The 27,174-nt window shown below is 46.9% G+C and overlaps 1 protein-coding gene across 1 annotated transcript in view; it reads left to right on the top strand.

Moving 5' to 3' along the window:
* Nucleotides 1–27,174, top strand: part of MYO7A (myosin VIIA) — a 739,224-nt gene that overhangs the window by 143,763 nt on the left and 568,287 nt on the right. The window contains exon 2 of the mRNA XM_085623258.1: nucleotides 19,965–20,031. Within this exon, the coding sequence (XP_085479384.1) occupies nucleotides 20,014–20,031 (18 nt within the window). The 5' untranslated portion in view covers nucleotides 19,965–20,013. The remainder of the gene's footprint in view (nucleotides 1–19,964; nucleotides 20,032–27,174) is intronic.

Genomic DNA, 27,174 nt, shown 5'->3' with positions numbered 1-27,174 from the left:
TTTCATTGTTTCCTTTGTTGTGGGCTAACCATTCCAAAGGGGCATGGTCCGTGTATAATGTGAACTCTCGACCCTCGAGGTAATATTTTAATGAGTCGATCGCCCATTTAATGGCAAGGGCTTCTTTTTCGATCACGGCGTAGTTCCGTTCACTGGGGTACAGCTTTCTGCTTATAGATAAGATGGGTTTTTCTTCTCCCTGGCGGTTTTTCTGGGACAACACTGCCCCCAGACCCTGATCAGAGGCATCTGTCTGGAGGATAAAAGGTAAGGCATAGTCGGGACTGTCTAACACTGTCCCAGAGGTCAGGGAGGCTTTTAATGCGTTGAATGCCTGCACTACCTCGGGGCTGGGGTCCCTCAATCTGACTTCGGTCTTCACGGACTTCTGCAAGAGATCGGTGAGTGGGGCTGCTATCCGGGAGAACTGAGGTATGAACCTCCTGTAATACCCCAACAATCGCAAAAATGCTCTAAGGGCATTGGCAGAACGTGGAAAGGGTACTTGCGATATGGCGGTCAGTTTCTTATCCTGGGGTCATATCATTCCCTCTCCCAATAGGTAGCCTAGGTATTTCACGGTCTGGGCGGCCAGATGACTTTTGGCCGGATTGATTTTAAAGCCGTGTCTACCCAAGGTTTGGACTACGCTAAAAAGATGTGTCAGATGCTGGTCCCACGTCTCACTGTAGATGATGATATTGTCTATGTATGCCCCAGCATAGCACTCATGGGGGCGCAGGATGAGGTTCATGGCCCGTTGAAACGTAGCTGGGGCTCCGTGCAATCCGAAGGGCAACATCACAAACTGGTAGAGGCCGTCCGGAGTAGAAAACGCCGTTTTCTCTCGGTCTTGGACTCTCAGGGGTATTTGCCAGTACCCTTTGCATAAATCGAGGGTGCTTATGTATTTGGCCTTCCCTATCCTTTCTATCATTTCGTCAACCCGAGGGAGGGGATATGTGTCAAATTCGGACACTTTATTGACCTCCCGGAAGTCAATGCAAAAGCGTACCGAGCCATCTGGCTTCGGCATGAGAACGATGGGCAAATTCCACTCTCTTACAGAGGGTTCTGTGACACCCATCTGTATCATTTGTTGGACTTCGTTTTGTTTTGTCTGCGGGCCTCTGGTATACGGTACGGCCGCAGACGCACTATGCTGCCGGGACTTGTTTTGATGGCATGTTCTACCACTGAGGTTTTTCCAGGAGTGAGGAAAACACGTTCTGCAAAGGTAGCAAGGAATCAATCAGAGCGGCAGTGTTACGGGAGGGTAAGTCACCGTCAATACACTGGCAGTACAAGGGGTCTTGGTCCCTTCCGGTGGTGGCCAGGACGGGAAGGGGTCTCTCCCATTTCTTTAACAGATTAATGTGATAGACCTGGGAGGTACCTTTTTTTTTGTCTAACTTGATCTTGTAGGTGACGGGGGTTACTTTTTCTAGTACCACATAGGGTCCTTGCCACTGACCCAATAATTTGTGATCAGAAGACGTCATCATTAGGAGCACCTTGTCTCCGACAGTGAAGGACCTGTCCTTCGTTTTCTTGTCATATTGAGCTTTTTATGCCTCCTGTGCTTTTTCCATATTGTTCCGGACAATGGTTCGTATCTGCCCCAGATGGGTTCTCAGATTAGTGGCATATTCAATCAGGGGGGTAGTACTGTTCGGTTCTGTTTCCCATGCCTTGCGAGCCATGTCTAACAAGGAACTAGGTTGGTGACCGTATAACAGTTCAAAGGGGGAGAAACCTGTGCTCTTCTGGGTTTGGCATCTGATTGCGTACAATGCTAGGGGCAATAGGTCTTCCCACCGTTTGGTTTTGAGGTCAAGGAGTTTTTTTAGGGTGGTCTTCAGTGTGGCGTTGTAACGCTCGACGAGACCGTCCGTTTGGGGGCGATAGGCCACCGTCCTTATTTGTTTGATCCCTAACTGCTTGCACACCTGTTTCATTAGTTTGGACATGAATGGGGTCCCCTGATCTGTTAGGATCTCTTTCGGGAACCCCACCCGGGAAAAAACAGAAATCATGGCTGTAGCTATGGCAGTGGCATTCGGGTGTCGTAAAGCGATGGCCTCCGGAAAACATGTAGCATAATCCACAAGGACCAGCACATACCGACATCCACTACGAGAGGGTAACAGGGGGCCTATGATGTCCATCCCTATCCTGCGGAACGATTCTTCAATAACGGGTAGGGGTTTCAAGGGAGCTCGGGGGGGGGGCCTATGCCTGCTATTTTTTTGGCAAACGGGGCATTCATGACAATGCACCTTCACTTTCTTATAGATGCCAGGCCAGTAGAACTGCTTGGTTATTATTTGCTCCGTTTTTTCCTCACCAAAATGCCCACCCAGGAGATGACTATGTGCTAGATAGAGGACCTTATCCTGAAAAAGGGAAGGGACCAATAACTGAGGGTTGCTGTTCCAGTAGAGCAGACCGTTTTTGACAAAGCAATAAGGACATACGTGTAATGGGTCTTCTTGGTTCAGGGCTTTGCTCCAGGCTTCCTGTAAAACCGGATCTTCCCGCTGGGCTGTGTGGAAGTGGTGGTCGTTTTCCCACGGGTTTTCCATTGGGGCAGCTGGGAATGCATGCACGATCTTCCCTTTGTCCCTTCGTTTTTGATTTCTTGTTTTCCTGGGTTTGGAAGGGGGCCAGTCAGGATTCTCCTCTTGCGCGAAGGGTGCTATGTCCAACCATTCTCTGTCGGGGTTCGGGGCTTCTTGCAGTAAGGCAGGCAGATGGGGATAATCATTTCCAAGGATGATCTGTTCCGTTAGGCGCCGGCTGAGGCCCACTTTTAAAGCAGAGCCTGGATCCGCGGTGGTTTGTACACGTACATGGAAAGTGGGATACGTCTTTGTATCCCCGTGAACGCATTGTATGTTTACAGTCCCCTCCACTGGTCCGATCTGGGCCCCTAAATCATGGGGCCGCACCACGCTCTGTCGGCAGCCAGTATTGGCAAGTGCTGTCATCAGTTGTCTGTTTACGGATACTTCACAGCGATAAGGAGGAGGCTGGGCGGTCTGGGAGAGGCAATAATAGTTCCTTGCCATGCTGATCTCCATCGGTTTCTCCTTCTGCGTGCAGAAACGGGCTATGTGACCAAGCCCTCCGCAACTGTAACACTGTGGTCCGGGGGTAGGGGTTCTCACTAGGGGGGGACCCGGGGTTCGGAAAACAGGGGGTCCGGGGATCACTGTCACGGGATCAGGTTTTCGGGTCAGTGAAGGCCGGGAAGGGCGATGAGCCCCGCTCACGCCGGATTTCCATGTAGTCTCTTTGCGTCCCTTTTGTACTTCATGCGCTCTGCTGTAGGCACTAGCGATTTCTACAGCAGTATCCAGTGTGAGGTGCGCATGTTGTCTTACCCATCTCTGTATGGGTGGATGGAGGGAAGCGAGGTATTGCTCCAGGTAGACTTTGGCCATAATGTCCTCCTTTGTGGCAGTGGCGGGCTTCAGCCATCGGTCAGCCATGTCTCGTACTCGGAAGTATAAGGCCCTAGGGGTTTCTTGGGGTCCTTCCCTTATTTGCCGGAGTCTCATCCTATAGGTCTCATCGTCAACCCCTAAGCGTTCCATGATACATTGCTTTATTTCGGCGTAGGGGGTCGTACCCAGGATATTAGCTGCTTGGTGGATGCCTACAATTCTCCAGACAGTAGGGGCCCTAAGTATTGACCCCACTTATCCGCCGACCATGCTGCGGCCAAGGCCATTTGTTCGAAATTGTTGAAAAAGTACTCCGGGTCTTCTCCGGTTACATATTTTTGCAAAATCACTGAGGGAAGAGAACTCGGCCCTCATTGTTGTCATAGGACGTCTACGATTTTCCCCATGGCGGTATCATGGGTCTGGCCCTGCTCCGTGAGTGCCTGTTGCAGCTTCCCCCGATCTTCTTCTACAACGGCGAGGAATTTTTCCATGGCTTTCCCCAGGTTCTCTTGGCTCTCGGCCATTCGGGCGATTGCAGCCTCCATGTCCCCGGTTCATCCCACTTCTGACACCACTTGTGGGATGGCAGACCAGACAAACAGACGCGGAGTCTGTATATAATGAGCCAGTTGGTGTTTTTTTATTAACAAGGAAGGAAGAGGGCCTGTCGGTGCGGGTTTCAGGGAGTCTTGGTGAGGTCTTCGGGTCTCCTCTTGTTCTGCTGTGTCTGGGCTGTCCCCTTCGGTGGATGGTGTTTCTGGGATGGGCTGCGTGGTTCTCCCAGGGAGGCTCATGTGAGAGACAAAAAACAAACAAGAAGCAAGGAGGAGCCAAGATGGCGACCGGGACGGCAGCGTAGACTCCCGGCTCCGTGAACCTCCGCATCCCGCACGGATATCCTGCCTGAGATCCTCAACCTGTGCTACGTGGTCGTGTTTCTGAAGGAGAGGGGCTCCCGACTGTGTGACTCCGAGGTTTCTAGCCGTGCTATCGCCGGAGAAAACTGCATCTGAACTTTGCGGCCTGTGCGGCCCTGGAGCCGGGACATCGAGTGGACGCCGTGGCCGGGTGGCAGTGCGACAACAGCGGCTGGTGGTGACTGGGTGGAGTCGGCCCACCGGAGCGGTGCCAAACTCAGCCTACATTTCGGCGTGGTCACTTCTACTGCCCAGTGTCGCTGACCGAGTGCATGACCGGGGGTGTAAATCTTGGATCCTCCGGTGACTGCCCCTGCCTTGCTGGTGAGCTGCCCGGCCGCCGTCCGTGTCCTGCCCCGATCATTGCGGACCGCCCCCGGATTTCTACGGGAGCTGGTCCGTGGTGGGGACGACTGTTGCCCGCGACCACGGATAGCTTTTTGCCTGCCCCCGGAACCCGGTCACCCGCGACGTGGACATCGCGACGCTTGTCCCGGGGTCCCGGCCCCGGTGAGGGTCGGGCATACTTGGCGGCCATCTTGGGTCGATGAAGCCTACCATCCTGTCCGCTGGGCCGCAGCGGGCCTGTGAGCGTACGATTTTTGGGAGTGTGGCGGCGAGATCACAGAGAGCTGAGCTGGGGTACGGCGATCTCCTGGAGGCTCTTGGTACTCTTCACTCCTCCTTGGTTCATGGTTTCGTGATCTTGGGGAGTAAGCTCGATGGTGTGGCGTCGGAGTTGGGGCCGTGGCGGCCCGCCTGTCCGCACGAACACAGAGTCTACCCACACTGCGCACAGGAGGACGCTGTGGCGGCCACCCCTGAGGTTAGTACACGACTGGACGCCCCGGCCAGTATGCTACAGTGTGTTCGACCTTTTGAGGGCTTGATCTGTCCCGGAGGCGTTGGACCTGAGTGGGATGTGGCGGCCTCATCCCGTACATGCCCTCCTGCGACCCAGAGACAACTCCAGCAACTAATGTCTGCTTCGGCTGCTTCTGCCTTCCTGAACCTTGCGTGCAGTGCAGATCCTAGGGCAGCACTGGGAAGCCTGTTTCCTCACGCGGCGGACTGTGTTGATGCTCAGAGACTTCCACCCCACTTGTGTGCGTCGCTTCTCTGTCGTTGTTGGACATTCCTCTGCCTAGGAACATTGGATATGGTGCTGGGTCGAGGGGTTGGCATGGGCAGAATTCCAAAGAGTGGCCAGGGATGAGACTGGCCCCTCGGGGGTGGTCGCCTGGTGGACGGGCGGGCTTGGGGTGGTGTGCTCTCCTGACATGGCCACTGGCACAATAGGTGCATAATGTTCCCCATCGTGGTTTGAGAAGATTGTTTTTGTGCCGTTCCTTGTTCACCTTAGGGGAACCTTATCGTGCGGGAGGGAGAAGCCGGGGGTCTGTTATGAAGGCACTCCTCCAGTTCATAAATACTTTCTCTACCCCCCCGTCTGGTGGGGGTCCTTTCCTACTTCTTTTTCCCTATTCTCCTATATTTCGGGTCTGGTTCCAGGGCGACAGGCACACTGCTGGGGGGGGGGGGGCCGTACTCATTTGCAGAGGTGCAGGGTGGGGGGTGGGGGGAGGGGATTCTGTATTTTTTTATCCTTTTTCCATGGCCTCCTTTTTCTTCTCTGATTCTTTTTGTTTTTCTTTTTCTGGGATCAGCGTGATACACCTCCTTTTGCTATGCCTCGTTGCCGTTCCATGTGTTCACAACTTCCGGGGTGTTCTTGGGGAGTTCTGGCGGGGGACTGCGGGCGCAACGGTATACTATGTTTTTCCCCATCCTGATGTTCTTGTGTTTGCGCCATTGACCGAATAGATTGCTGTAAATCGCTAACGTTCATTGCTCTGCATATCCGTGATCGTTGTTTTCAAAATTGCTTGTCACCTGATCCTTCTGCCTTGTTTCATCATAAAATGAAAACCTCTTTCTCCTGGTGCCCTACTTACGCTGTTCACAGTATTAACAGTACGATATTGCTCCCCGAAGTGCTGCCTGTGTTTATACTTGTCGTTATTGCTCTGATTGCTTAGCGGCCGGCCCTGGGGGGTTGTAGGCCCATACTTGTTCTTATTGAACTGTCAATAAAGGTTTTCAAAAAACAAAAAAAAAAAAAAAAAACAAGAAGCCATCAGGGACTCTGACCTGTCTCGCCCATAGGCGACCATAGGTCCGTCACCACACCCGGTTGGTGTTTAGGGAATGTGCAGGGCGTATCTCTTACTTGCTAGTGCCGGGGCTCGTGAGGAAAAGGGGAGGTGGTTGTATAGGAGGATTGCCTAGACGTTACTGTGCCAGGCAGCAGTTAGAAGAAGATCAGACCCGACCACCAGAGCCTTCCTTTGTTACATGGGTGTGCTCTCTTAGGAGGGTTGTAATTTGAGGAAGGGGCAAAAACCAAAGGAAGAAGACCGAAACAAGAGAGAGAGAGAGAAAACAAACAATGTCCCTTTAACCACCCTCCACCCCGTTACCCCTCTTCAAACCACCCGCCGCCCTGTCCCGTTTTCTCCGTATCTCAGCCACTCACCGGCCCCCCGCAGCTCTCCCGAGTTGCGGCCGCTCTCCAGCCTCCTACTGTGGGGTCCACCAGTCCTCAAACCACGTCTCGTCCTGGGCTTCTTCTTCTTCGCTATTCCGCCTCTCCTCGCTCTCTCCGCGCTGCTCCTTCTCTGCTCCGCTCCACGCCTTTTCCTCTCCACGCCGCTCCTTCTCTGCTCCGCTCCTTTCTTCCTCCACTCCGGCACATGTGCGTCCACTTGTAGTCTCGGTGCCCCTTTTCACTTGTGACGGAGAAGTACATCCGGGTTTAGTCCCTCCCACTTCCGCGTTTGTCATGGATGCGTCATGGACCGGCCTGGTCCGAGCGCGAGGGGGCGGGGCCAGTGTCCGGAACGTTGTGGCCATGCTGCGGGAGTCCGAGAGGCTGTTCTCCCCGGGTAAGGTCAGTTCCCTGGTTTGTTGGAATGGTGCGGGTAGGGGCATGTCTGGGGCCCCCTCACAGGGGGTCGCCAGTTGGCAGGTTGTTACCCTGTCAGGATAAGAGGGATACACTACTGAAATAACCCCTGTTCACACCCTTGGTAGCTTGACAAGAGCAGTCAGGCTTATCTGAGAGGCAGTGTGTGAAGCATTTGCACATAACCAAAAGTAATACAGTGAAAACACTACAAAAAGACATCACACCAGTTTTAGAAAAATAACCAATATTTCTCTGTGTAAAACAAGACAAAAATGATAAAAATCCACCTTACAGTTCTCAGCAATATCAATAATCAAAAATAGACTTAAAATACATGTCCTTGTAGTCGATGGCTCCGTCCGGGGCTATCACGGCGCCGTGAACAACAACTCCAAACTGTTCTGGCGGGAGACGTCCTTTACATTGCATGCAATACATCATATGCCATTATAACGAGTTGGCCGTTACTACAACTGCATTGTTGCATCGCAAACCATTACAACGCAAGTCGTTACAACGACTTGCTGAAGGGGGGAGAAGGTGTTGGATTTAAAATCCAACACCTGCCCTACTGTTGCACAGACTGGAGTTGGAATAGTAAATTATACTATTCCAACATCTAGCGCCCCCTACAACAAGTCGTTGTAACCACCTGCTTTGTAATGGTATGCAATGTAACAACGCGGTCATGTAACGACTGCATTGTAAGGACATGCGATGTATCGCATGTGTTGTAACGTGGCATATTCAGTTCTGGCTGACCGCAGCTTCGCAGGCCAGCTACGGCGTCAGGGAGACCCGCAAAATAGTACCTTTAGAAATGCAGTGTGTCGGGCACCTCTTGTTGGGCTCCGAAGAGCCGGAGTTGGCAGGTGTCGGTTCCGGAGGTCAGTGCAGGAGTCATCGGGCCGCTGAAGTCACATGCATTGCAGATCGAACTCCTTGTGGTTAAAGTCGGGAGCGCTGGCGTTGGCAGGAGTTGGTATTGCAGTGCAAAGTGCAGCGGTGCAGCGGTGCGGTGTGCGGTGCCCTCACGTCGTGGTGCAGACAGCGGCTTGGTGAAAATCGTCCAGCGGCGTCGGTGAGACCAGGGTTGCGGTGTGAAGTGATGCAGTGCTGGTCGCGGTGCTGGCAGGTCATGGTGCAAGTGGCATCGTCGTCGTTGCTGAAGTGTTGTCATTGGATGATGAACCAGAATTGATGGCGCCGGCAGACCAAGGCTACAGTATGGGATGAGTGTGGTGTGTTGTGTAACTTACGAGCAGTGCCCTTGAACCATGGTGCAAGCAGCGGTGTCAATGTCGGGGTGGAGCGTCGTCATCGGGGATACCAGGGCAGCGTCGTTAAGCGAGGTGGTACTAAGTGCAGTGCACATAGGTGGCGGCGCAACCAGCGGCTCGTTGGCGGCATCGAACTGCGGCGTCGGTGAGACCAGGGTTGAAGTGCGGCGGTGCCCTCTGCGGTGCCTTCAGAACACGGAGCAAGGAGCATCGTCGGTGACGGCATAGGGTTGCTTTTTCTTCTGTTGCAGCACAAAACACACTGTGCTGATAGCGGAGGAACTTGAAGTCTTTGCTGTTCCTTAGACTTCTTGAGCAGGGGGCAAGCTCCACCTCAAGCCCTTGGAGAAAACCAAACAAAGAAGTTGCAGAAAGTTCAGTCCAGTCCTTACTTTACCCAAGACAGAAGCAGCTACTGTAGGCTAACACAGCAAAACACACAGCAAAGAGGTAGGTCCGCCTCACAGCTTCTCCAGTTCTTCTCATGGCAGGTTTCTGAGTCCAAAAGAGTTCTAAAATCCTGGGGTCTGTGCCCCAATATTTATACTACAACCCAGCAGAGGCACACAGGATGGCTAAGCAAGAAAATGCCTACTTTCTAAAAGTGGCATTTTCAACCACACAATATAAAAATCCTCTTTACTAAACGATGCATTTTTACATTCTGAGTTCAGGCATACTAAACTCCATTTCTCTATCTTGTCCCAATGGGAAGTGATACTTGTAAGATGTTACAAAATATCTCCCATTCAATCCTATGGGACAGATAGCCTTTCAATAGTGTAAAACGAAATTCACTGTATTTTACAATCAGGACATGTAACACACACCAGTGCATGTCCCACCTTTCACCTACACTACACTCTTCCCATAGGGGTACCTTGGGCCTATCTTAGCGGTGGCTTCAATGTAATAAAAGTGAAGGTTAGGGCTTGGCAAGTTGGTGCACTTGCCAAGCCGACATGGCAGTAAAAACTACGAGCAGACACTGCAGTGGCAGGTCTGAGATAGCTTTACAGGGCTACTTCTGTGGGTGGCGCAACCAGTGCTGCAAGCACACTAGAAGCATTTGATTTACAGGCCCTGGCACTCTCAATGCACCTTACTAGGGACTTACCAGTAAATCAAACACACCAATCATGGAAACACCAATCCATACATAATTTACGGTAGGAGTACTTGGGGCCCGATTCACAGCACTAACTTAAGACAAAATCCTAAACTTACTACCATTTTGGTATTCACAGAAGGCACTTACTCATTTTGGTATTCACAGAAGACACTTACTTATTTCGGTATTCACAGAAGTTAGGAGTCCTAACTTTAGGACTCCTAAATGCCTTCTGTGAATACCGAAAGTCTTAAAGTTAGAATTTTTCTCAGTTTAGGAGTAGTAAAGTTAGGACTCCTAACTATACTACTCCTAAACTGAGAAAAATCCTACCTTTAAGACTTTCAGTATTCACAGAAGGCATTTAGGAGTCCTAAAGTTAGGAGTCCTAACTTTACTACTCCTAAACTGAGAAAAATCCTAACTTTAAGACTTTCGGTATTCACAGAAGGCATTTAGGAGTCCTAAAGTTAGGAGTCCTAACTTTACTACTCCTAAACTGAGAAAAATCCTAACTGCAAGACTTTCGGTATTCACAGAAGGCATTTAGTAGTCCTAAAGTTAGGACTCCTAACTTCTGTGAATACCGAAATGAGTAAGTGCCTTCTGTGAATACCAAAATGAGTAAGTGCCTTCTGTGAATACCAAAATGGTAGTAAGTTTAGGATTATGTCTTAAGTTAGTTCTGTGAATCAGGCCCTTGCACTTTAACACTGAACAGCAGTGAGAAAGTGTGCAGAGACACGTAACCAGCAAAAACAGAGTCAAAACCAGGAGGTCAGAAAGCAAAAAGACTGGGGAAACACACCAAAAGATGCCAGGTCTAACATTGATTCACAAACTCATTACAATGGCACATATGTGACTGTTGCTCTGTGCACTGTACAAAGAGGCCAAGGATTGAATGAGCACGTGGTCAGCGTGCTTTTATGACACAGTGACAGGCAACGTGAGAAACCCACACTCCATCCTCAACTCCAGAGAGATTTCAAATGTGCCCCATCATGAGCACCCTTACACACCCTGAAATCACCCAGACACCTGTGGTCAAATCTGATTACAACGTTCACTGAACAAGACTCAGAAATACAGCAACAAGAAAAGGGAAATACTAATAGAAAATAGGGATACATATATGATGCAACATGAAGTAAATAAAATATGAAATGACTGAGATTGGTGCCAAGATACACTCAAACCTTCTCTTATGATCTGATGAATGAAACCTATATCTGAAGCTAACTGTATAAATTATTTCATTTTATTTGTTGTGAAAGCACAGTCCAAATAGTGTTATCTGTGGTTTTTTTTTATAGCTACAGTGTGTCCTTGCTCTGTGAACTGCAGGGTTTTCATTTTATGCAGTCTCTTCACCTAGGATCAATCTAATGGAGTTTGTTTGATATAATTTAATAAATATATTCTTAATTCGTAGTCACTTGCTCGAGGAGTGCAGGGTCCTCAGTGCAGGGTCGCACTCTGGATCATTTCACCATAGATCAATAAAGAAAGACCTTGGTTCACATACAGCAATGTCCCTTGTCAGATATTCAGAAAGATCCCAAAAAAGAGGACTGTGACCCTGATGACCATGCATTTCATTTGCAAAAAGCAGTCTCAAATTGATCAAACTGACATATATACTAATATGGTTTGCAAAACTAGGATTTGGAGTGGGTGGCAATTTTACCTACCTCATTAACTCGTTCAGTGCTCATGACGAGCTCAGCTCTTCATGAGGCACAGTGGAGCTGTGCTCATGATGAGCTGAGCTCGTCAGAACAGCGGCGCCGCCCCCCCCCCCTCCCCCCCGCACTGCGGCAGAATTACCCCCACAGGGAAGGGGTTTCATGAATGAGGTAGGTGACAAATTGTGGCTCACTCCAATTGGAAGCCATCAGAGGGATGGTGGCCTGCTAGGGTCAACAGAGCACCATGGCTGTGATTGCCTTTCAATAATGTCAACTTTGTTTTTAAACTACAACACGCTTTCTTTAACGGAAATGGTGCTATGTATAAAAATATATTTGTGTTTTAAAGTTTATTCAAGAGGTGGCAGTGGTTCTCTGGATCACAACTGGTGACTTCCAAACGAATTGTTCTTTGCAAATGGGTTGCATTGCCTTTGAGGATCTGGTAACTTTTCAGTGGCTTCAGACTGGATTTGCAGTTACAAACCATTGATGCATTACATACCAAATTGCAGTTTGAAAGGGACACCCTAAGCACACCCCTTCCAAATTGCAATTCAGCATCCGTTTCAAAACCAATTTTTCGATTTGGCAAACCTTTACTGAATCTCAAAATGGGTTTGGTACATACAAAAAGGCAATTTTGCGGTTGCAACCTCTAATTTCGCAAATAAAATGGGCTTAGTACACCTGGCCTCAAGTTTCCTAATTCAGATTTCTCTCTCATCTGTTTTTCTCCTTCAAACTTCACCTGGTTAAGCTACTTTTGTCTGCCAGCTACTTTCCAAACAGCTGCAAGACACTAGCATGGAAGAGCTTTGGAGTGGAGGAGGGGGGCGTGCACGCATGCAACAAAAATGCACAAAATGAAAAGACAGGAAGAAGCGAGGGTTGAAGAGAAGGATGAATGGATGGATGGATGGATGGAGAGGCGGAAGGAGGGACGGATAAGAAAGATGAATGCATGCAGTGGCGGCTACTCCGCTAAGGCGGAGGAGCGTTGCCTCACTGGTTTGTAGCAGTGAAATAAAGGGAAAATAAAATGATAGTCAATCGCGTTATTATCATTTTATTTTGTCCCACTGCTGCAGCTTTGCGGGCTGCTCTGCTCCCAGAGCAGGCAGGGGGGGCAGTGGTAGCAACCACCTAAGTGCGCAATGACTGCTTGGGCCGACCAAACAGTCATGCGCACTTCGCTTGTTTTCCATGCAGGCTGCATTACAGCCTGGAGAACATGCCCAGGTTCCCAGTCAGCGTCCGAGCTCCAGAGCTCAGACCAATCACAGCACTGCTAAGGCAGTGAGGTGATTGGCTGACTGGGAACCTGTGCTTCCTGTTCGGGCCAAGTAAGGGACTACGGAGGAGAGGCGTGGCAAGGAAGCGGCGACAAGGTGCATTTTTTCTTTTATTTTTTAATACCTGCTTGTTCCTGCATCCTCCCCACCCTCTACCTCCGATCCATGCCAGCCGCCGCTGAATGCATGGGCAGCAAGATGGAGAGATGGAAGGATGGATGAGAGATAGAAGTGTGGATGGATAAATGAATGAATGGATCGCTCAAATGAGAAGCAAGACTGGATGGAAGGGTTGGAGAAATAATGATTTAGAGAAGGAAAGGGAATACGGACGAAGAGAAAAAGGGATGGGTGGGTGGGTGACATGGAAGGAAAGATGGCCACATTTATTGAAAACTCAGATATACAAAACCACCATTTGGCCAGAGTGTTTTTAGAATTCACTCGGACAGGAACCGAAGTGTTTCTGGACTCGCTCACCTCACGTGCTCACTCCATGGCATTCTGGATATGGTTCTAAGTGGGGGTGCTTTCGTTTTCTGGCTACTCCCTCGGTCCCGAAGCCTTGAAGATAACTCGCTGTGTCTACAATTGTTGCATTTTGTCGTCTGCGGCTCGCACTGTGTGAACTGTTTGAAAACAAGTGCGTCCCAGGCACCTGCCTCAGGAATGACACAGCATCCTCACGAAAACACATTTTGTACATTTTTCTGATCTACACTTTGTGCTGAGCCGCACACTTTCACCACTCACATTGTTGTGCTGGTAGCCCTGCCTCCCTCCCCCACGCCTCCGCGCGAACAGAGGCGGTTTGGAATCAGGTAGAATTTAAACTTAAAAGGAAGGCCTGTGTATAACGTGGCTAAATTCAGGATCAAATAGTTTATGACGTTGCACATTTTCAATGTAAGCATGAGCGCCTTATGTATACATTCTAACCAGGCCGTCGGTTGCCCTTCATTGTGACACAAATATTCATGAATTTAGCACGCGGTGTACATCTAAACGATCATTGTGGTCTCCATGTTATATTAAAAATATTTTATGTACTTGCCCACCAGCGCCTGCACCTATAATGGTGTTAGCGCTTGTCTATGCCAGTTACTTCAGCATTAGTTCACACTACACAGGTTAATAAACTTGTGATATATCTGATTCAGTTTATTATTTATGTTGGATTAATTAAAATCATTACACTTTCTTTATTTGTATATTCTCATTTATCATCTATGTATTTTTCTACTTACTTACACTTATTTATTTATTATTACCCTTATTTTTCCCTCCCCTATTTATGTTTATGTATATATTCCCCTATTCAATTATTCACCCATTTCTTTACATCTCATTGTTTCACTGATATTCATATATTGAAATATGTATACTTATTATCTTGTTATATCTTGTCCTTTTTTCTTAACATCTTCTTTATATTATATAAGGTCCCTTATGTGATTTTATTATCTTCATTTGTTGAGATAATACTCTATATACTTAAACCGTTAATTGATAATTATATGTATTTATATTTACATATTCATTACCAAATTTCTCAATAAAGAATTTCGGGAAAAAAAAATCGTTACACGTATGACGCCGTGCAGTACAATTATGCATAATCGCAATCGCCGGCCATTGATGAAAACTTTTAAGAGGATGTAAAATACAATCAAGGGTATTGCTAAGAGGAGCACGATGCCCTGTAAACAGCAGTTAAAACTATTTAAGTATAAAAAGGATTTTAAAAAATGAGCCTGAAAGGTTTTAACAGTGTTGTGCAGTGGAAGTAGCATCCAAGGTTGTGGGGGGGTGAGAGAATGTGCAAAATGCAGACTGGTTAGTCTGGTGCGGTTTTGGAGCTCAAGGTGCTTAGCAAGTGGGTGATTGAGGGGGAGGCGGGGTCTGATTTACTGCCCTGGCCCCCACTGAGAGAGGCTCACAAGGTTGTTGCAGGGGGTGGAAAGTACACAACAGCCATTTTGTGGTGCACAAAACCGCCGGGACTTAGGGCCATATTAGCAACAACTAGCGATAATTATCGCAAACCGCGCTTAGCGTGATTTTTTTTTATCACCTCCTATCGCTGGATTCTATTGTGGAGATAACGTAGTATTACCAACGTTTATCTCCAAGGGGATAAAAAATCCAGCGATAGCGGCGATTCCCTTATTTAACGTGAGATTAGAATAGGCAGGTGGGGACTTAGCCGTAGAATCCACCTCCCATTGACTATTATGGCTAAGTCAGGTTTTTACCAGGTGTAAAATCCTGGCGTTAATCGCGGTTAGCGTTTTTTTTTATCGCACCGCGGGTAGTGCTAGTAGGCAATAGCTGTGTTAGTGACTGCTTTCAGTTGCTACCAGTTTGGGTACGCCCACTTTGCATGTCAGTAGTGATAAATATCGCTGACATGCAAAGCGGGCCCCAAACCTGTCACTATCGCCTGGAAGCTGTCGCTAACTGCTGTTAGCGACAGCTTGGTAATTGGGCGATAAAAAAATCGCCACTTTATCGGCAAAAAGTGCCGATAAAGCGGCGATCTAGCCCTTGCTAATATGCCCCCTGGAGAGTTTAGCATGCGGCCCTTGCTGTAGTCGGTGGTGACTGGCTGCAAATCCAGCAGGGTTGGATTGGGGTCAAAATAGGCCCTTTCCGTAAAACACTACTTCGGCTGAGTTTTATGAAAAGAAAGGGGGGTTTATGATAGAGGCATGTTTTCTTAACTTCAATTAGATAAAAAATATAATGCACAGATTAGTTCCCACTGGTGAAAGACACCTGAAAACTAGTGAGGCCACTTCTGCTCAGGCCCTCTGCCCCCGCTCAATAAGCATACATTAATGGGCCGGCCCAGCGAGAGCGAAGGAGTGACACCTCTGCCCAATGATAAAACGGAGGTAATGGACGCCCATCTGCCTCCATCAAGGTCACTCGGGCACCCACTGGGCCGCTGGCGGCATCTGAACAACACAGACACCGCCCCCCCCCCTCCCAGGCTGCCCAAAAAAGCAGCCCACAGCTGGAACTCGGATACCAGCCCCTCGGCCAATGCCGAATGCCCACCTTACCAATCCGACCCTGAACTCCAGGGATGTATGTAGAGAGTATAGTGCGTTACCAAAGGCTAGAGTCACCCTGTAGGGCCATTAAGAAGTGCGAGAAAGATCCCCAGTCTAGCAAGGGTTCTTGGCATATTGTCGGAAAAGCACAGATCCAAGGCCACTGTGCACCATCTAATGCCATTGGCCCGGAACACAGAAAGAAGCAGCCGATGGCGATCATCAGTAAGCTTTGGGCAGCAACACAGCAAATGGAGCCAAGATTCTTTGCAATGTTTACATAGCCTGCATGAGTTTGCCTCTGCGTGCCGGGTCCAGGCTGGGTTAAAGTCTGTGATTTGCAAAGCAATGAGCCTCATGTAAAGAATTGGTCTACATGCTTGGACGGCTGAAAGTGCCTTTCGAAAGTAGGGCTGAGCCTGTCCCGAGATGTGGGATGATGACGAGTGACTCGTGGTAGAGCTGGAGCGTAGACTTTCAATGTCCCGCTCAAAAAAGATTTGCATTACCTGCCTGTTCACAACTTTCTTCTATATAGAGTATGGAATTTCTTTGGTGTGGAGGACGGCAGCCACAATGTTCAAACTGCTGATTGGCATTCTTAATGGGGTTTGCCATTGGGAGCCCTCTCCTTAAAAGATTGATTTGAGGTGGTGTTTGAGGGAGGACTCTGGGGCCCGCAGGGCACTAAGGTAATATTTTATTAGGTCCCCCTGACACACAAAGTCTTCCTCCCGATATATACACAATTGGCACGCCCCATCAGTGCATATCTGTTAGCATGGTTAGAGGGTTTTTCTTATAGGGATACCATCAATATTCTGTAGGATCTGTATAGGATCCCGTATTCATTAATATAGCTGCGCACTTATAGGCAAGATAGCAGGTCTTACTATAAATTCATTGTTTTTTCCCCCAATTTTCTTCTTTTATTGGTCTGATGGTGGTGCAAATTGATGTCTTTTTCCACCAGTAAGGAACATCTATTGACCTGCAGGAGAACATCAGTGCTAACAGTTACACATCCGTTCTCATAAATATGCAGCACTCTTTTGCTAAATGTTTATCGACCTACTCACACCAACTTTCATTTGATGTGATGCCTGAGGGAATATTTTCTCTGCCACCTATAGGATAGTTCCTATACTGTACTAGAGAGGTAAAAAATGAAAAGGTTTCTCATACATTGGTAGAGAACTCTCCACGAATCAGGGGTTGTTTTTTTGTATTCTCAAAAATAAAACCTAACACGGGGGCGGTTGTGTTTTTTTGGAAAGCCACAAGTCTCGACACACCTGCAGCCAAAACACCATCAAGTGGAGGTGAAGAAGATCTAGAAATTTAAAGCAAGGCATCTGGCCTTTTCCATTCATACACCCAGCTCATGGAGCAACATCAGTTTCCTTCAGGACTACCCCAACCCTGGTCCAATTTAGGAAAGAGTTGAAAGGCACACCACTTTAAAAAAACAATATAAAATGTGAGAGTGGCAGTCCACCTCCACACCCCAAGGACAACTTTGTCTCCAGTCGCTGTTTGACTGTATCTGTGCCTTTTAACCTGTACAGCAATCTGCTGCCTTTTGACTTGGTTCACACTACATAAACACAACATCATACATACATCCATTAAAGTATTTTCCCAGGACAATGTCACTCTTCTACTGTGTGTGTAACAGGAGAGTTTCCCAAGTGGTAACGGCGTCAAAATGTGGTCCATAAAAACAGCCAATGGAATTGTTCATTCCTTGCACCTTCCTTCCACAACAACTCATCTTCCTTTCCAATCAACAAGAGGTTTATCTACATTGTGCTGGTGTTGCGGACTTCCTGTAGAGCACGGATGGCTCTCTAGCAATAATGGTCCAGACTGGACGGGACACTTCACACTCTGCTCACCGGGGTCCAGTCGTCAAGATCCCTGCCGGGCCTCACTCCCTCCAGGCGCTCTCCTGCTCCTGTCAGGGCGCACTAGTCGTGGCAGGCAGAGGGCTGGTGCTCCAGGCACATTGCAAGTGTTCTTGGTTCCTGGGTGAACACCCCTCATCCAGATGGGAGATGGGCAGACCTAGAGCCCCAGTCCTGGTCCTAACAGCAAGTCTAAGTCCGTCACAAGCATGATGGATAACCTGTCAACCATATTACAAGTGCCATTGGATATATTGAACTTGCAGTACGTTGGACGGGATATCCATCATGTTTGTGGTGGTGTAACCCGTCTGCCAACCTCCAAATCAGGACCTTCGTGATCTTCCCTCTCCTGATGAGACACTGCTGTGCAGCAAAGTATGGGACACATGCTTCCACCTTTTTAGTCCAATCACAAACAAATTGGTGATTTAGTGTCTGGCCTTTGGAATTTGTTTTGGGGATGTCAGAGCCTTTGAAATGGTCTTACATTTGCACAGCCTATTCTGCTACAGCAAGAGTAGATACAATTTCAAGCGACCACAACAAAGGCCAAGAGAGTAACCGGGGATCACGCCTGGCTGTCAGCCTCCACTGATATATTCCCTATTATTGTTCAAAGGACTAAGCCTTACAGTCTATCAAATTCCCTACTAGTACCAGCCTTATCAGTCCCACCATCCCACTGACAATGAGCCTAGGCTGCACTGATCAGTAACTCTTCCTGGACTCAAAGAGCCCTTTGATGTGCACAGCGGACACACTGTTCATCTCCCTTCAGTCTGTGTGTCCCACCCCAGCCCTTAGGAATTTCAGCAGATCTCCTGCAGGTGGTTGCAGTCCTAATCTCTCCAGCCTCTTCAGATCCTGGGCTTTCAAAATGGAACCCAAAGGCCTCCATGTTATTTACCATTCACAGGCACACACATGAAACACAGCACGCACATGCAAGTATCATGCGCTGTCTGGCTCTACAAGCACTCAGTGCTTGCAAGGGTGAGTTAAGTACATAGCCATGGGACTTTACACGAGTGTGCCCTATTCCAGTGAATCAGGTAATAAGGCATTTTCACATTACAAATGATTCTACCAAACAGAAACACTGGTATGCTGCCACCACCGTACTCATGTCACTTAACTCCCGGTAAGGACATTAGCCCCCTAACTTCACAAGGGTAATGCTTGATGTGCCCCTCCCAGCCTAAACAGACTGTGTCACCCATGAGACAGGCCTAGGTCATGATGCACATGCATGATCCGTGTTCGCCCATAACCAAAATTGAGTACCTGGGATTCAGATATCATCACAGCTGGGGCACTCAGGGCAGGGGAACACGCCCATCACCATGCAGGGGATTTTTCCTTCCCAATACTAAAATTATCTGAAGCGTATTATGCTTCTAATGGTATTATTTGAGGTTGAAGTTTACATGAAAGAAGCTGTGATGTGTCTGCAAGCAGGCAGGCACCATTTTTTTCTCCTGATTTTTCTCCTTCTTGAGATGCGGGTCCAGCAAGACCTTCCACTGAAATTGTGAGTGACTGTTTTCGATTGTCGCAACAGAGGATTCGTAATTCTATAAATTTGGTTGATAGTGAATGGAGGATCACTCGGGAAGAGAATTGTTTGAGAATTCAGTCAGGCACAACAAAGGTCTGCCCGGATATCAGTTGAAGCCCCAGTAGTCATTTATCACTGACCCGCATTATATAAATAAGACATAGAAATGTGGGAGTTTGTGTCTCTGATGAGGCCTGCCTCATTTTCTGGCTATGGACATTGCCGTAAGATATTGACTAGCTAAGATCCAATTTAAATATCGCATTTTGCTATGCCACATTTATCTAATTTACAATGTATTGTGGGCTGTCTGTACCTTTGGAAGTAGCAGTGAATTGATAAATATGCCGTTTTCCACTCTATCCTATGGTATCCCTTAAGTTGTCAAGGAAGGACATATACTTCTCACTCAACCTCTTTCTTGTGTTTTGGTTAAGGTAAAAAAAAAAAGTTGTGAGTCGTGGGGTTTGAGGACACTTGGTTATACCTTTCAGCTGACTGAGTATGTACAACAAAATGTACAATATGTATTCTCATCTTGACATTTTATATTGTTTCAAACTTTCTGCTACTTCTGGTGACAGCTGAGGACTTTTCTGTGTTTCTAATTCTTTCCAGAGGACTCCTTTATGTTGGGTTGTACTAATTAAATTGAATGTATACTCATTTACTTTGAAACCTCTTCAAAGTTTTTACATTTGTCATTTTTTTTATACCTTGCAGGTTTTCCAGGGACAGCTACTGATGTCATTTCTGGCTGATAATAATAAGAATGGTCATCCTGCAACAGGTAGGCTGAGATTTGGAATGATATGGCATACAGCTTACGGAGGAGGGGTGACGTGCTTCTAGAGCTGTGAGGATAGCATGCTGTTCTGATCACGGTCAATAATGCACTAACTCATGCAATCTTGAATAGATGAATCCATTGCTAAATGTCAATGCTCTGTGTTGTAAATTGAATCTTGTGTGTGCAAGGACCCGTGCGGAATAAATTCAATGCGCAAAGCGGGATGTCGTCACATGGCAGCTGTATGGCCTGCTGAATTTTATTCACCATGAGATAGTGGTCCAGTGAACCTTGAGACCCAGAAATGGCAAAAACAGAAATGTCAGGGCTGAGAGAAGGAGGCACTGCAATGCTTTTACTCTTGTGGGTATTCTCGCGTGCCAGGAGCTGTAAGCAGGAATAATGCCGGCGCCTATGCACATAGGTGTGATCCTATGCATTGTGTTCTGTTCCTCTAATACAGGGAGTTGCTGCTGCCTAGTAGCCAGTGCATCTAGAAACAGTTAGTGAGTCAGCTGTTGCTAGCAGTAACAACCCCTTTACACTTACATCTGATGTTAATATAGACAGTTCAGTACAAAATGTAATACTGACCCTCAAAGTAGCACTTTTTGTGTTGATCCTTCATTACAGCAGCGAAAAAAGTTTCTTGTGGACCTGCATTAGGTTCTGTATTAGTGAGACAAGAAGGAATATTACCCAAATCTATAGCACAGTGCGTCATACCTATTTACAGGATGACAAAGGCATGCACATATTCTTTCCATCATTACATGGCAGCCCGAAAGTGTGTTTCTTTATAGGTCCACATTCATGCTCTCATTAATGCTCCTGACTACATCTACTTCTCACATAGACGCAGATGCCTATTTTGCAAGCTGATCTGAATAAAGGGGGAGTTGACACTGTGATGCGGCTGCTCGAATCTGCAGTGTAGGGGTCCCAGAGCACTGCTGTTATTAGGGGCTGTGCTGTGAAGACCCAGGCGTGATAATGTTGTGAAAAGAAGTCATCTCAGGGTTTGTATGCAGGACTACCATGTGGTCTGCGATGAGTGGTCCATAGCCCAGAAAACCTCCAGTGATGCTAAATATTTGCCCGTGTTCTGATGAACATAACGTGGTTTGTTTTCAGAGATGGGGGTGCACCGCTTTTCCAGCCCACCACATTTTTTTGTCGGAATTAGGGCATCTCCTCAGGGCTGTTTAGTTGTCATCTTCGTCATATTTACCACTATGGTATTGTAATTGCATCTATATAGCGCTTACTACCCCTGATGAGGCGTCAAAGCGCTTTTCAGCGAGTAGCACGCTCCTCCGGAACCCAAAAAGGATTAGTGGTGAATTAGTATAGGGAAATATGAAATTAATTTGAGCGGTGGACATGTGAGTCCTTTATATGGATTGAAAAAGGATAGTGGAGGGATAGAAGAGGGAAGGGTTTGCATTTATATAGCGCTTGCTGCCCCTGCTGAGGCATTAACTTACTTTTCGGCGAGTAGCAAGCTACTCTGGAACCCAAACAGGATTAGTAGTGAATTAGCATAGGGAAATATTCTTGAGATAGAGTGATGAGAACTAAAGAGAGGAGGTTCATCAAGAAGTAGTGACTGAAGGCATATTCTAAACTCAAAAGCTTCTGTATTATCAAACAACATTCAATACAAAAACATGCATATTAGACATACAGCTCTCATCTTATATCACTTTTACGTAGAGGTGGCTAGCCATTGAAAGCTCCAGCCAGCCTCCAGCCAGATGCATGGCGCTGTTTCAGCTCTAGGTCCTCTCTGACACTCGAGCCCAAAATGAGCCAAGCTTTCATTTAGCTTCTACCTGCCACCCACGCTGTAACCTCATGCTCCAAGAATAAAAACAAAGTGGTGACCATAAATATAAATACAAATACATGTGAAAAAATATATAAAAATAGTACTATAATGTGTACTATTTTTAAACATTTTTCACATTCATTTATATTTATTTATATTTCTAATTATTTTATTAAAAATATAAATATAAATGAATGTGAGAAAATATATAAAAATAGTACATAGAGTACAATTTGCATGTTTTCATGTTGATTTATATTGAGTTATATTTTTATTATTGTTGATAATTTAATCTAATTTAATGTAACATTATTCCCTATGGAGATATAGTTTAACTCCCTACCTCCATTTTTTCAATGGGAGGGTGTTGTAATACCAGTGGTTGGCCATTGGTACTGCTGAACTTACTAAAAAAGTTTAGATCACTTTGAAAGTTACTACACAAGTGCAGTGTGTGAATACCAACTTACTCAAAAGTTTAAACTTACTCAAAAGGGGGGTTTGTGAATCAGGACGTTTTAATATGCTCTGTTTGTCTTTGAATATTTGCTAAAAACTAAAGGGAAGATTTACAAGCCCCTTGCGCCACTTTTGCGTCATTTTTAACATGGAAAAAGTGATGCAAAGAGGCGCAAGGGGCTAGTAAATAAGCCCCCAACTTTTTTTCAAATTTTTATTTCAAGCGCATGACGATTGTTTCGTAGTAAACTTTCCATACATTATGTTAAGTAGTGCATGTCATAGCCATGGATAAAATGTTTCTGAAAATGTACCATAAATAACTTCTGACAGAAAATGTTCAATAATTCTGTGCCCTAAAGTACGTACCGGGTTCTGGAAGAAAAGGACAACACTGCAGTGTTCGTGCATTGCCCGCCCGTTTCCACCCAGTGATTTCGAAGAAAGGCGCGTGTTTTCCCCAGCGGAGGCCAGGTCGAGCCAAACTTATCAGCTGCGTCCGGAAATAAATTGGTTTTGACACCTCCTTTTTAATAAACAAAGATTAGCCGGGCTTTCGGGTTCTCATCTGAGGGGTGGATTCAGAGCATCTGTCGGCGTCGTTGTGTGTGGCTGTGCTCGGTTGTGTGTGGGACTTGAAGGTGCTCCGTCGGTGACTGTGTTCTTATTTCTTGGGTGGTGTTGACTACTCTCTGTACGTTCTGTGGACCCCAAGTATTGCAGCTGAACCCCTTTCGATGTCCAGAAAAGCTAAGGCAGAAGGAGGGAGCCTGAGTGGAGCGTCTAAGACAGCAAACAATGCTGCCAGCCAATAGGATGCAGCCACTACAGACCGAGAAAGGAATGCCGAGCAAACACCTTCAGTCCTCCTGGGCCCAGGTACTGTAAAATGCTCGCTTTGACGAGGAGTAAGCAGATGCCAGGCAGAGTGTAGTCACTTTTCTGGGATGCCATGCATGGACTTAACCCTCACATGCAGGGCACAAGTCCTAAACAAGCATTTTCAATGCAATAGGTCTCGCATTTACGCGAGTTTGAGCTATTGACATTGCAAATAACAATGCCTTTTATTTTTGTTTTAGTTCTGAAAACATGCCAATAGCTTAAACTTGCGTAAATGCGAGACCTATTGTTTTGCAAATGCTTGTTAGATCTTGCCTACCTCACAGTGCAAGCTGTTCTTGTGGGAAAGACGTACTTAAGTGAGCTTACAACAACCCACCCATTACTTACCATTGATTGGTTTCTTTGTCACTGTCATCTGCTTGTTACTCGATGGCTCCGGGTATTCGTGCGCTTTATAAGATATTTCATTCATTCGTTCATTCATCATTACTTTGCTACCTTGTGTTCGTCCCTCTTGACGAATGAAACACTATGTCCACTAACATTCTAAAAGAATAAGCACAATTAATGGCCGTTCACTTCATTTTTCTTCTCTCTCTAAGGCTCTTTCCCCCTCACGCCTCTCACATCCCTATCTATCACCACCATTCGTATCCCTCTAACTCAGGAGTGTCCAAAGTGGGTCCAGAAGTACTGGTTCCATGACGGATTATTAGGCTATTCAGTGATTATGTAAATAAGTTCCATTTATGTTGATTGCAGGTATGTTTAACTTACATGGATATCCCATAATGCTGGATTGCAATATTGGAAAACTTCCCTCTCCCACCATTATTTCTTCTCTCCTCCCTTTGCTTCCTTTCTGACTTCAACGGTTTCTTATCTCTGCTCATTCTGTTTCTCTCCAGCTGTAAGTCACTTCCGTCCTCCCCTGTGTTCAGTTCTGCGCATAGCTCGGCTGGCCGATTGCGCAGCGTGGTATCGATGCCATCACGTACGCCGGTTCACGCTCTTCAATAATTCATCCTCATCTCCCAGGCCAGGCCTGCCCTTCCTACCATCAGGAGGTGCGTACAGGTGCCGCAGGGGGCCGCACGGCGCTTCTACGGAGACGGAGATGCCGAGATGGTGCAGGTATCATCCATAAACAATGGGAAATGCGGAAGGGATCCCGGGGGGTTGGGCAGGCAACCGAGCGGGCTGATGCCATATGACGGCTACAAATACATTACATGCGGACATGAGCGCACATTAGCGAAGAGAACACAGCATTTGAGGTGTCGGGCGTACGGACTCGCGTCAGTGGGGGGGCATCTTTGAGAACAAGGGTACTGACCTCTGACCTCTCACAGTGTATCATAGGACAGCTGCTTAATATGACTTTTACAGATGTCTACTATCCCATGCCACCGTTGAACAAGCTGTCTCCGCGTGCACATCTGTCCGCGCAGGCACAGCGAGCAGGAGACAGGGAGGGACAGGAGATGTGCACGCGTACACATGACCCGTACGCGTGCACATCTCCTGTCCCCCTTTGGCCAAGAAACCAACGACAATAGATCTTGCCAAGGCGAGCAGCGCATGCGCTGCGTCGCTAGGCTAGACCTAAAAAGGAAGTGGGGGGACTAACCAGGTTAGGCAGTATACAAGTGAAATCATGACGTGTGCCATCACAGCGCATGATGTCACGACGTGTGACATTGCACGTGACCTCACAGGAAGTGAACTCACTGGAAATGACATCCCAAGAAGTTACATCAGATATTAAGACCTCTCACATATGTTTATCAGGTATATCCTGAGTACAACATCTGGGCTTCAACTTACATTTCTTTCTTTAAACCCTACCACAAAGAATTGGCAACAAGGAGACGCATGGCGGTAGATCTGTTTTGCTTAATTGGTTGCAAAGTCAACATTTTAAAATAATCGATTGGGTTAAGGCATCTGCTGTGAAGATTCCCAGTAAATCTCAGGGAATAGTAATGATGGTGAGATAACTCTGGTAGTTATTGCACTTGCTGGAGAAATCTGTGTTTTGTGAAGTCCCAGATTTGAATTAAGTAGTAGAGAATGTTAATGTGTCTCCTGCAAAGCACATCATCTAACAAGCAGATGGCACATTTTTATTTTATGTAGATAGTAAAGTGGATTACTGCTTTTAACACAGAGATAGATCCTTTTGTTACCTGCAGTTCATAAATTGTAATCCTTCTAAAAGACCACAGTGAGGTATGAAGGACATGTAAATCCTACACCATGTAACCCTCACTGTCTCATGTAACTCATCTTGTACATTGATTTACACATTTACATGATTTATTGTCAATGTATAATGTGCATGTTATGTAAAGAGCTCTCTCACACCCGGCATTGGGTTGCATAGCACTATAAAAGAAAGAAAATAGTGCTATTGAAATTGTTATTTGTGTGAATACTGGGACAGGCCAACACACCTGACATTCTTATAGTGCATGCATCTATTATATACAGGGACTGCACAAAGGAAAAAGCTGCCTCTCAAGTACTTGTTAATAGATAACAAGCTGTGTGCCTTTTTTTCCCCTCCTTGGCATTTACATTTCAGTGTGAGGTTCCAGGCCACCTCCAGTCAGGATATTCAAACAAATGGAGGCCTGATGGCCCCTTAACTTTGGCCCAGCTGGAGATGGAAAAAAGACCCCTCCCCGCCTGCAAGTTGCCGCTGGGAATCGAAAGCAGACAAAGTGGAGGCGCTACCAATTGTGTCCCAGTGTTTGAAAATTACACCAGGGCAAGTTCAGCATATTTCTGTGGGGCCCAACTTCTTGGTAGGGGGGACTGCGTCCACCCTGTGAAAAAAGTGGGTGTATGCCATGTACCTGCGTGTACGCCCTACTTGTGCACTTCACATGCCCTTAGGCCAACACTGCCTTGTTTGCTACCGCCGTAGCACCCTGGGCACAAGTCAAGGGTACACGTGGGTAGACGGCGTCCACCCACTATTTCCACAGGGTGGACTCTGTCCACCCTGCCAAGACGTTGGGCTCCGCAAAAATATGCTGAACAGGTCCCGGTGTAATTTTCTGACACCAGGACACGTTCAGCCACGCCTGCATGTTGTCTGCTTTCGTTCAGAGCAGCAAGGTACAGGCAACTAGGGGGCTTTGTTGTTTTATATTCCAGCTAGGCCCCCCCAAAAAGGCGACGATAAGGGGCCATCAGGCCTCCATTTGTTGGAGAATCCTGGCTGGGAGCCAACTATGCCTCACACCTACATGCAAATGGAATAGAAGGGAGGCAAAGGCACACAGGTTGCTATTACTTCACAAGTACTTAAGAGAGGCATGGTTTATTCAATCCCTGCATATAAGAGATATGCATGCACTGTAAGATGTGCCGGTCGGTCCCAGTATTTGCACAAATAACAAGTTAAATGCCACTATTTTGTTTTATTTCTTTTATAGCACTTTTCATCACATACACATATTATACATTGACAATAAATCATATAAGTGTGTAAATCAATGTACAGAATGTGTTACATAAGACAGTGAGGGTTACTAGGTTTAGGAGTCATATGCCCTTCATAGCTCACTGTGCTATATTAGAAGGATAACAACTTACAACTTATGTACTGCAAGCAACAAAAGGATCTCTGTGTTAAAAGCAGTAACCCACTTACCTAGCTACGTAAAATAACAAGCATTGGCAAAGCCAATAGGTCTCGATAATGCCCAAGCTATTGCCGCTGTCAATGTGAATGTTTTTTAGCCATGTTGTCTAGCAGCACATCTGGTGTTCAGCATGAAAGTTACTGGAAAAAAACACGCTATGACGCAGCCAGCACCAGCCCATCAAAGCTTTTTTTTGGTGTCAGGACGGGCAGGACAATGAACTCAACATGAGGGCAAAGAAAAGGTCCCTGCGCAGTATAGCTGAGAACTTAAACAAAATGTGTCCTAGTGTACTGTCATTCTTTTGTGTTTTTTGCAGTTTTATAAAGCCTGAACTTGACCAGAAGGTAT

This window comes from Triturus cristatus, chromosome 8 (genome assembly GCF_964204655.1).
Source record: "Triturus cristatus chromosome 8, aTriCri1.1, whole genome shotgun sequence".
NCBI lineage: Eukaryota > Metazoa > Chordata > Amphibia > Caudata > Salamandridae > Triturus > Triturus cristatus.
This window is presented reverse-complemented; position numbering and strand designations above follow the sequence as displayed.